Source organism: Oncorhynchus clarkii, chromosome 12, assembly GCF_045791955.1.
Source record: "Oncorhynchus clarkii lewisi isolate Uvic-CL-2024 chromosome 12, UVic_Ocla_1.0, whole genome shotgun sequence".
In the NCBI taxonomy this organism is placed as follows: Eukaryota; Metazoa; Chordata; class Actinopteri; order Salmoniformes; family Salmonidae; genus Oncorhynchus; species Oncorhynchus clarkii.
In genome coordinates, this window is record NC_092158.1 from 79,931,709 (window position 1) to 79,943,812 (window position 12,104).

The following is a 12,104-nucleotide window of genomic DNA, read 5'->3' on the forward strand; positions in this document are numbered from 1 at the left end:
GTACTAGAGAGAGGCAGTCTGTACTAGAGAGAGACAGTGGGTACTAGTGAGAGACAGTCTGTACTAGAGAGAGGCAGTCGGTACTAGAGAGAGGCAGTCGGTACTAGAGAGAGGCAGTCGGTACTAGAGAGAGGCAGTCGGTACTAGAGAGAGGCAGTCGGTACTAGAGAGAGGCAGTCGGTACAAGAGAGAGGCAGTCGGTACAAGAGAGAGGCAGTCGGTACTAGAGAGAGGCAGTCGGTACTAGAGAGAGGCAGTCGGTACTAGAGAGAGGCAGTCGGTACTAGAGAGAGACAGTCGGTACTAGAGAGAGACAGTCGGTACTAGAGAGAGACAGTCTGTACTAGAGAGAGGCAGTCTGTACTAGAGAGAGACAGTCGGTACTAGAGAGAGACAGTCGGTACTAGAGAGAGGCAGTCGGTACTAGAGAGAGGCAGTCGGTACTAGAGAGAGACAGTCGGTACTAGAGAGAGACAGTCGGTACTAGAGAGAGACAGTCTGTAGGCAGTCTGAGAGAGGCAGTCTGTACTAGAGAGAGACAGTCGGTACTAGAGAGAGACAGTCGGTACTAGAGAGAGACAGTCGGTACTAGAGAGAGACAGTCGGTACTAGAGAGAGACAGTCGGTACTAGAGAGAGACAGTCGGTACTAGAGAGAGACAGTCGGTACTAGAGAGAGACAGTCTGTACTAGAGAGAGGCAGTCTGTACTAGAGAGAGACAGTCGGTACTAGAGAGAGACAGCCTGTACTAGAGAGAAACAGTCGGTATTATAGCTCTACAGGGTGTTTTGGAATAAGTGGTGCCTCAGTGGGCATGTAGCACTTCCTGTCTCTCTACCAGAGGGAGTTGTGTACTGTGAAGGGAGGCTGGGGGGTTCTGCTGTGTCTGGCTACAGTAACCGACAGGGCCAGGATCATCTCTAAGAGTAATGGAATAGAATGAAAGAGAGAAGGAGAGAGATAGAGGGGGAGGAAGAGAGAGTCTAATCCCTCTGTTCAATCCAGCCTGATTGAGAGGTGATAAAATAATTTGACATTAAAAATGCATGTGTGAGGAGCATCTCTGCAAACAGCCTAGTTATCAGGACAGCTTCTAAAATCTAAATAAACCATGTCTGTCTATTGGTGGATAGGAAACAAGTTTGCTCCAGTCCCAAGTCTATGGAGGGACCTCAGACTAAAGACAAAGGCCTACTGTAAAGACGGAGGTATCTTACACATATCACAACGCAAATAGAAAGGTATCAAGTTTGATAATGCGATATTAAATACGGCTTACCTGGAGGCTTCTTAATGAATTTAATAGAGTATCATAGACTGATCTTACCATTATGTCAGCATATTATAGTGGAGTTACCGTGAGCTGCACTCCAGGGCTTCCTCACACAAAGAGAGTCTGTAGGGGAGACTAGACATGCAGGGAAAGAAACTGATATTTTGTGTGAATAAAACCAGCTGCTGAGGCCCAGACTAGGGATGAACACAAGTGCTGTCACGATACAAGAATTTTGACTTGGATACTGATACCAGGTTTAGTATCACGAGTGGTGCAGCGGTCTAAGGCACTGCATCTCAGTGGTTCGATTCCAGGCTGTACCACATCCGGACGTGATTGGGAGTCCCATAAGGCGGCGCACAATTTGCCCAGCATCGTCGGGGTTGGCCGGTGTAGGCCGTCATTGTAAATAAGAGTTTGTTTTTAACTGACTTGCCTAGTTAAATAAAGGTTACATTTAAAAAACACTCTATACCCAAACGATAACACGGCAAAAAAAGCAGAGAGAATGTGATTTTTCCCCGTTTTTTCAGCTTTTTAAAAGATAAAAAACTACATTGGATGTTCTAAATCCACAACAATGACTAAACCACATCAGAGGATTACTTTTGAAGTCTGTGAAAAATGGAAGTCGTTAATATGTTATAGTGTAGATACCCTTTAATTCAGGTGCAGACGCTCAGCGCTGTTGTTTGGTTAGCGGTGTTTCTGTAGCGCATGTGTGATGGGAGTTTGCAAAACTATTGGCCACTGAATTGATGCAAATAATCATGATTTTGACAGGTAGGCTACTGGGAAAAGCTTTCCATCGACCAGACGGTTATCATTAGCATCCATAATGGTTACACAAAGTGATAGACATACGAGCATCGCACACAGACAGGGGAATACGAATGCCTGATGCATTCTGGTCATGTGTTATGATGTGTTATGTGTTGTGTTATGATAACTTGGGCCAATTAATAAATGATCTATTAAGTTCAATACATTTAGTTCATTTCCAAACGTGAGACACATTTGATAGAACCAAAAGTAACAAAATTTGAGTACCGAACCATTTTTCATGTTGTAATATTGAGTACAGAAGTGTTGGTGAACCGCGTCCCAAATCACTTGATTTCCTAAGTGCTTCTGCAAACACTTCACACCCTTATGAGAGTCACACACCAAGCAGAGTATGCACACACACACCCTCCCTCTCTTTCGTGAACCTTCAGTTGAGACCGCTCTAAACCTAGATGAAACCTGTGTGACGTTGGTCTCATTAGGCCTGCCTTAGGGCCACTTAACCCAGTGAATCCTGCCTCTATCCTCTGAGGTAGAGCTTGGTTTCCTACCCCTAATGCAGCAGGGTTTATTTGGGCCATGGGGTGGGGATGTATTAAGTCACTCGGGCCAGGGGCTTTACACAGGACCCAGCCATGAAAGAGGGACGTCAGGAGAGGGAGAGAGGGAGGTGAGAGACCGGAGGTACACAATCCCTCCTCTGTCCTTCCCTTCAATTCTCTCTCCTGTTCTCCCCCTGGCAGGACGTGAGAGTCCAGAAGAGAGAAAGGCCCTTGAAAAGGCTCTGTGTTCAAAGCACGCAGGTCTCTCCTCCTGTCAACCCCAACGTCTCTCCCTCTCCCCCTCTCTAGAAGAGAACAGGGACACCTCTTACCTTATCACTCTAGCACACCACTCCAATGAAAGAAAGAGAGAGGGGGAGAGACAGAAAGAGAGGATGAGAGAGAGGAGGGAGATATTTATGGAGGGAGATGGAGAGGGTCTGACCTGTCTCCAATCAGGCCCCTCAGTACCAGGTTGGAGTGCTGTCATCCCTGCCGACTGGAGTAGTATATCAGACAGACAGACAGACAGACAGACAGACAGACAGACAGACAGACAGAACTCCACACTGCTCCCTAGCCAGACCAGGGACAGTGAGAGAGTTACAGCCTCTCAGAGCCAAGGCACCATCCTGTCAAATGACATTCCTGCTGATAGTGTCACATTCCCCAAGGTGACCTGGCCAGTCTAGTATCGCTCTGTCTATCTGACTGACTGGGAGGTCAGAGGCTAATAACTTCCTTCCAATCTGGGCTGTGTGCTAATCGTTTCAGCAAACAGAGTGGCCTGGCCTTGGTCATCGAGGCTCAGCATCAATGCAGGTGGGCCCTATAGCTCTGTGTAGTATAGTAGTAGAGCCAATGAAATGGCTCGGAAACACGGGAACTAAGACATCACTTTTAGATACATTTCAATGGTGAGGTCTTTTTTGGAAGCCTTTGGTATCTTTCCTATGTTCCTTTATAAGTCAATGGATTTTATATGACAGTACAAGCCGTCTGAATGAAAACACTTACAGGGAGTTTTTACGAGCGCAGGTTCAGACACGCGGTTTCATTCTCTTAAATACACAGTCTTTCTCTCTCTCTCACACACACACACACACACACACACACACACACACACACACACACACACACACACACACACACACACACACACACACACACACACACACACACACACACACACACACACACACACACACACACACACAGCTCCCTGTGGGAGGAAGGTGTGACATGCACTTCTAACATGGCATGGATGTCAGCTTCTATGGTAATGTGGAAACAGAGCAGGCTTTCTGTCCAGCTCTCAGAGGGAGAGTTAGTAGTGTATAGTCCTCTCCTGCCAGGGTTGGTTCTTTCCCTCCATTGCTTCAGATGACAGGGGTGTGTTGACGGGTCCTGGCAGTACTGCCCTCTGTGGACACACAGGCACACAGGCCAGGGATCCAACCAGTCCCCCACAGACACTCACAGCCATTCAGCCCAGGCCATTCCAGTGCTGCTCTCCATGGAAACTGCATCCCAAACACAGACCAAAAGCTGGAAAAGTTCATGGAGACTCAAATACTAATTTGTCTCACAGGGTTGCAGAAAAGAGACCCTTTTATATATTACAGCACCAGTATTTGTTCAGCATGCCTTTCTCTGACACACACACACACACACACACACACACACACACACACACACACACACACACACACACACACACACACTCTCTCATGCATGCTAGCACATACACATAAACGGAGAGAGGGCCAATAAAGTCTACGGAAATGGGATGAATGGGCGCCACACACACACACCTTAATAACAGTTGCGTGAGCTGACCAGTTGGCCAGTTTATTAGGTACACCACCCCGCTCACAAACATATCCTACAGACAGTGAGTCACGTGGCTGTGGATTACTTTATAAAGCAGGCAGACAGGCACCAAGGAATTCAGTTACTGCTTGATTAAACGTTAGAATGGGTAAAAGGGACCTAAGCCAGAGTGTGGTAGATCGGTGGTACCAGGCAAGCCGGTTCCAGTACCTCAGAAATGGCCACCCTCCTGGGCTTTTCACGCACATTCAGTGTCTAGGGTTTACAGAGAATGGTGAGACAAACAAAAAACATCCCGTCAGCAGCAGTGGGTGAATATGGAAAGAATTGTGCCAACAGGCTTATAGCGGCACAGTACACCTCCCTGGTGTCAACGGTACAGGGTGGTGGCGGTGGTGTAATGGTGTGGGGAATGTTTTCCTGGCACACGCTAGGTCCCTTGAAACCAATTGAGCAATGATTCTATGCCCTGAAGAATTCTGGGTGTTCTGGAGGTAAAGGGGGGTCCAACCTGGTACTAGATGTGTGAACCTAATAAACTGGCCACAGAGTGTATATCAACCATGTCCACGCCTACAGTAAGGGATGAGTAAGAACCTTTCATCATTCTCTCATACAGGTCTTCACCTGAACAACATTCATTGTACTACATACTAAAGAGCCCAGTCATATCCCCCCCTCACTACTGCCAAGACAGACTGAACACTTTCCATGATTGCCCAACAACAAAGTGTTCTAGAAAAACAATCAGCCCACAATATACATGAGTGATTACTGTTGTAAACATAATTGCTGTGTGCTGTGCTTCAACATGATCGCGTATGGCCTACTAATGGAGCGCTAGACTAAGCTATAGGATATGAGACTGAGCTGTAGTGATAAGATGAGGGGTCGGGTTCCTGCAGTAGTATAGTCTGTGTTTAACGATTGAGAGAAAAGCAGAGCAGTGCCAACAGCACTGATGAATAATGAAAGACCTTTCCCCCCACTTGAAATTCCATGTCCCCACGGGGGCCATTAGAAGCGAGCAGCACACACATACGCACGCACGCCCGCACACACACACACACACACACACACACACACACACACACACACAGCCTGAGCAACACACAGCAGCAGCAAGACACAAATTAACACTCTTCCGACATGCTAATGTTGAGCCCCACATACACTATATAGTATATACAAAAGTATGTGGAAACCTTCAAATTAGTGGATTGGGCTATTTCAGCCACACCCATTGGTGTATAAAAGGTGTATAAAATCGAGCACACAGCCATGCAATCTCTATAGACAAACATTGGCACTAGAATGGCCTTACTGAAGAGCTCAGTGACTATCAACGTGGCACCATCATAGGATGCCACCTTACCAACAAGTCCGTTCGTCAGATTTCTGCCCTGCTAGAGCTGCCCCGGTCAACTGTAAGTGCTGTTACTGTGAAGTGGAAACGTCTAGGAGCAAAACAACTCAGCCACGAAGAGGCAGGTCACACAAGCTCACAGAACAGGACCGCCGAGTGCTGAAGCCCATAGCGCGTAAAAATTGCCTGTCCTCGGTTGCAACACTCACTAAAGAGGTCCAAACTGCCTCTGGAAGCAATGTCAGTACAAGAACTGTTCGTCGGAAAGCTTCATGGCTGAGCAGCCGCTCACAAGCCTAAGATCACCAAGTGCAATGCCAAGCATCGGCTGGAGTGATGCTCACCGCCATTGGACTCCGGAGTAGTGGAAACGCATTCTCTGGAGTGATGAATCACGATTCACCAGCTCGCAGTACGACAGATGAATCTGGGTTTTGCGGATGCCAGGAGAATGCTACCTGCCCGAATGCATAGTGCCAACTGTAAAGTTTGGTGGAGGAGGAATAATGGTCTGGGGATGTTTTTCATGGTTCGTGCTAGGCCCCCTAGTTCCAGTGTAGGGAATTCTTAACGCTACAGCATACCATGACATTCTAGATGATTCGGTGCTTCCAACTTTGGGGTAACAGTTTGGGGAAGGCCCTTTCCTGTTTCAGTATGACAATGGCCCCGTACACAAAGTGAGGTCCATATAGAAATGGTTTGTCAAGATCGTGTGGAATAACTTGACTGGCCTGCACAGAGCCCTGACGTCAACCCCATTGAACACCTTTGGGATGAATTGGAACGTTGACTGTGAGCCAGACCTAATCGCCCAACATCAGTATCCAACCTCACTAATGCTCGTGGCTGAATGGAAGCAAGTCCTCGCAGCAATGTTTCAACATCTACTGTAAAGCTTTCCCAGAAGAGTGGAGGCTGTTACAGCAGCAAAGAGGGGGGACCAACTCCATACTAATGCCCATGATTTTGGAATGAAATGTTCAATGAGCAGATGTCCACATACTTTTGGTCATGTAGTGTATCATCATCATCAGGCCTCTCTGTTCCAGCCATGTTTATCCTCTCTGGTGCACTAGTATATAATTCCCGGACGCGGACGCTGTCATCACTGCATTGAGTTGTGTGGCAGCTTTTGTAAACACTCCCATCTAAATCGGCCACAGTCCCGCCCTCTACGCCAGACAAACCCCACCCCTGACCCCGGCCCCCTCAGGCTCCGCCACTGAATTCCCTGAGAGCTGACAAAGAGAGAGGAGGGGGGGGGGGTTGGAGAAGATGCATAACAAGCAGTAAACCATGGCCAGAGCCTGGGGTTCTGGGGGGGGACCTGGGCTCTGATATATGGTGCACCACTGTCCTGCTCTCTGGACCGTTTTACAGCCATCTCAGAGGCACGGCTTATCTAAAGACTGTTGTCTTGGCTCTTCTCTCCACTTGTGTTACTCTGTTTATTTAGGCTGAGTGAGGGGGCACCAGTAGTGTCTGTAGAGGGGGAAGGCTGTTTGGATGGATGTGGGAGCGCTATAAGAGATATTTGGATATCTCGGGTGTGCTAAGCCTATTGGACTCAATCTGAACTCAGACAGTCTAACTGTAGACTTTGCCAGAGTTTGTATGATCTACTTTTTGACTAGTTCATATTCTACAGGGAGCTGAGCGACTCTTTAAAAAAGCCATGCTGCACCAAGGGATCTCACCAATGTCATCAATGTGCTATTCTATCAGCTACTGAGAACAAATGTGTAAATTAGTATGGCTCTAGTAGCCGACAAAAATATCTGTGATGAAAACACACCACCCTGTGAGAAGGGAGAAAGTGAGAACTTTCATATGGGATCCAAGTCCCTCCACAAAGAGAAAAATAGATGAGGAGAAACTAGACCTATGCTAATAAGCGAGGGGGGAACATTTTTACAGTCAGCATTTCCACTGGCAGACAGGGTAACTGGGGGGTTAGTGGACTGTGGTGTGTCTGCTTTTGGGCAAGAAGCAGTAGTAGAAGCAACAATTAAAATGAGCTTTTTCAGCAGTGACACCTTCGCTTCTCCTCCAGACACAATTACCAGTTAGTCTGCTTTGGCTGACTTAGCAGAAGGCCATGATTCAACCCAAGGCAAACTAACGCAGGGTGTTTATCACAAGCCAAGACAAGACGCATTGAGCTTTAAAATCCCAGCACTTGTATGTAGAAGCTACACAGTAGAACTACTGTTTTACAGATACAGAAAGAGCAGCTTATTGGTAGGCCATCTTTTATTGTATTTTTTTACAGAGGTTGACAGTCAGTTCTTTAGGACAGTGTTATCATCATCACACACTTACCCATCTCCATCCTGGTAGTTGACGTTCAGTCTCTTCGTGGAGCCCAACAACTCTGCAAAAACACAAGACAGAAAATAAATCAACATACGTTCAGGATATTTTTAGAACAAACACTGTGCTACTGGTTAACCTAGAAACTATTCACTTAAGCCTGGAGGGAAGTGTCTTCATGGTGCATCTTCAGTTCATGGTTTAAAGTAGTATACTGGATTGGCTTGCTTTTCGGTTGTGCAAAATCTGGAGGTTGAGCATTGTTTTACAGATCTATTACTAGTTCACTCATGATCATGTGTTTGCTTGCGAGCTCAAACCATCTCCAGGGTCAACAAGATTATCTGTGGGAACCAACTCAGTCATTCTAAAAGATTATAGAGCATCTGGTTCTGGAAAGGCTGAAGACCTGCAGGCCACGGGACTAAGAGATCCTGGTCTAGATGCTCACCCTGATTAGTTGCTACCATGATGTTGTCATGGTGTGTTGCTACCATGCTGTCTTGCCATGTGTTGCTGCCTTGCTATGTTGTTGTCTTAGGTCTCTCTTTATGTAGTGTTGTCTCGCTTGTTGTGATGTGTGTTTGTCCTATATTTATATTGCACTTATTTTTAATCTCAGGCCCCCGTCTCCGCAGGAGGCCTTTTGCCTTTTGGTAGGCCGTCATTGTAAATAAGAATTTGTTCTTAACTGACATGCCTAGTTAAATAAAGGTTAAATATATTGTTTTTTAATTAGAGGGCTACGGGGTCATGGTTCAGGGTTTAGGGAGAGAGCGACAGACAGTGGATTGGAGACTCCAGCTAGCTCACCCACCAGGCCTCAAAAACCTTGTGGGTGAGCTAGCTATCCCAAACAAACTGTCCCTGATAGATCTGTCCCTTTCTCTCTGTCTCTAGAGGCAGTTCATTAGCCTCTGACCCCAGGCTGACCTCTGTGGCCAGGTCAGGAGACAATACACTGTTCAGAGAACAAAGGGAGGGAGGAGATCTTGTTGTGTCCTTTGATGTTCTGATAGAGATGCCTCTCCATCAGCCTAGTGTGGCTTTAGAAGAAAGAATGTCACTGGCCACCACAGGGACTCATATGGTGCTTTTCCATCTAGAGTTAGCCCCACACCAGGGAGTCGCCAGTGTTTTATGTTAACGTAACCTAACGTTTCCATCAGGACTGTGACACTAAAAACGTGTGGCGAGCAGAATCAACAACCTCTGCATCATATTAGAAGACTGTTGCTTTCTCATGGCTCCAAGTCAGAGCAGATCTGCTGGAGCCATGGCCAAGTGAGACACGGGTGCTGGCCCACGTAGATGGAAACAGAAAAGTCTGCGCCTTTTGGGTAAAACACTGGGGTAAATCCTCATTGGAAATGTGCCAAGTCCCTACAGCCTCTATGGGCAACGTCCAGACCTGTCAACTAAACTGATGGAGACATCTCCTGCCCTCCCAAGACGTGATCAACCAATGGCAGGGTCGTTCCCTTGTGTATTTCACTGGCCCTGCTGACACCCCAGCTCTCTTCTATATCTTTCATACAATCTCTCCAAACATAAGCACAGACTCACCAGTTGCATGTGATAAGTAGCACATTCTTATCAATTCTGTGAATTCCAAACAAAGTTTGTGCTTTGTAGAGTCATGCAGCTTATGCCCTGCGTTCAATCAGCATGTCAGTGTGATGCCACAGTCATCGTCCCTGAAATGAAAATCACCACCGCCAGCGGTAGATATACAGTTTAATGTCAAACACTAAGCATTTGTCATCTGATGAAACAGTAATGGGGGTCTGTGAGGCAGAGCTCCATCCATGTCAGCTGGTCATAAGATAGAGTCTGCACTTGTGTCCTGGTCTCCCATGGCGTCTGAAGGTGGGTCAGCCGCTGTGAGGGTCACTGTTTGCTATGAGTTCAGCGAGGTCAAAGGGCAGGCCACGGGGGGGTAACACAGAACCGAGTGGGAAAGAAGTCCCAGACACTGGATACACCCACAGTGTGGAGACATGACGACAGCCCGTCTTACTACTGCTCATTATGTCTGAGCAGGAGGCGAGCAAGGCCAAGGTAGCCTCAACAGCCCCAAAACAAGTGCTTTGAAGTGAGCTTCTATTCCAGATCTCTGCTACACAGCCAGTTTCCCCTTGGGGATCTCTGTGACTCTTTGATTATGACCTCAATTCCATAATTAATTAGGTGTATCAAACATTGCGTGTCGCAGTCAAGTCATGGGAACACAAACCCCTCTTCGAAAAAGTTTTCAGAACACTTTGCTGGCCGTGTAACCAGCACACACTGACATCAAACCCTCATGTGACTGACGGGACAGGCTGCCTGGCCTTGTCTTCACTACAGGAACCAGTCTCTAATGCTGAATATTGCAGCAAATTTCCCATTGAAGCTTTCATCTGCTGCACATTTGTTAAGTTATTTTGAATGTTTATGGAGAGGGAGGAAAGCGCCGCCTGTTCAGTTACAACCTTTTGAGGACTCCATATATTTTTTTAATTTAAAGCTGAAAGTATAACGTACCATAGATTTGGTTCCGCAAGAATGCTGGGCAAAGGGGAGATTTTGCTAAAGTCTGCACATTTGAGAATTCTGTCTTGGAACAAGTTCATGGATTCAAGTCGCAGCCTGTGTCTCTGGTGCGACTGGCAGAAACAGAATCTGTTGTAAAATATCAGACTAAAATTAGACAACCACTGTGAGTATCAAAACTATGATTATATGTTCTTCCATAAAAGAGCAGGCAACGCCTCAAAAATCCATTTTGTTTCTGGGGCTCAAATGACTGCACTTAGGTCTAGGCAATGAACATACAAAAGTTCAGGTCATAATTTTCCTTCTGCACTCATTGTGGTGTAGAACAGAGACCAGGCCACCATTATCCATCCAAAATGTGAGGCAGGAACAGCTCTGTTACAGAAGAAAGAGCTTTCAAAAGTAGGCCTTGTCGAAAACTGCTCTGTGAAAAACTTCAGCAGTCCCATCATGCCATATTCCCTTCCATTTGACTCAATGCCTGAGATTCAAGCTTTAAGTTGCAATAAAGAAACCCTGATAGCTTTAAAAGGACCCTTTTTTTTAAAAACCGCCACATCTACATCTTCCAGATGAATTGTGAGTAAATCCATATGGCTGTTTAGTGTGGTTTTAAATGGCTCGATGGCTGGTTTTGGTCCAACACTACTATGGTATCTGCCTGTCGCAATAACAGGACTTACTGTGACTGGCATCACTCAAACCAGTAAAAAGAGGACCAATGCCAAGATGAATATACATCCCTTCACATCCCTGTTCCCGAGGACATATTATACTGAAATAGTGACAAATTAGGTGAACTACAGTAGTGGTTTAACAGCTGGCCATCTTCCTCCTTGGGAGCTGAACCAGTCAACGGGGAAGCATCTTGCTTGGATGATTAAAGGGCTGAAGAAAGCCCTTTCCTCCCCTCGCCTTATGGAGGCCTGATTGTTTAGCATCTGAGACAGAGTGTTCTGATGGCATCATTTGAAGACTCAAGAGTGTCAGCGGAAACCCCGGGTCCACAATCAGGCCTGGTGGATTCCAGCAAATTCATAGCTCCGCTGTGCTCCTCGGGCTCTCACAGGCCTGGCACTGGAACACAGGAAGCTGCATGCAGTATGGCTATGGAAGGAACGGGACGGGACCTGCAGCGTCTTAGAGCCACACTTACTACACTTTATGTAAAAATACAGTCGGCTACACATATTACTGAAATGTAAACTTGCGTACTTGCTATGTCTCGACTGCTACCTTCAGAGCTAGAGCACGACACCCACCAAACAGTTACCCCCCTGGAAGCAGAGCGGTACAAACAGAATAAATGGTAATAGCAGAGCAATGTTTTTGAATATCTGAGACTCGTTTTATTGAGATTTCACCTGGATTTTTTTTTATACCTGGAATGCATCCCTGTTACATTCTAGGGATGAACATGAGTAATTGATTGCTCGAACGGAGGTCA

At 46.5% G+C, this 12,104-nt stretch overlaps 1 protein-coding gene across 6 annotated transcripts in view; it reads right to left on the bottom strand.

Annotated features, from left to right (window-relative positions):
- The window catches only part of LOC139421430 (caskin-2-like), an 87,906-nt gene that overhangs the window by 40,190 nt on the left and 35,612 nt on the right, over window positions 1–12,104 (bottom strand). For all 6 annotated transcript variants that reach the window (XM_071172329.1, XM_071172328.1, XM_071172326.1 and 3 more), the window contains exon 3: window positions 8,129–8,180. In XM_071172329.1, the coding sequence (XP_071028430.1) occupies window positions 8,129–8,180 (52 nt within the window). The remainder of the gene's footprint in view (window positions 1–8,128; window positions 8,181–12,104) is intronic.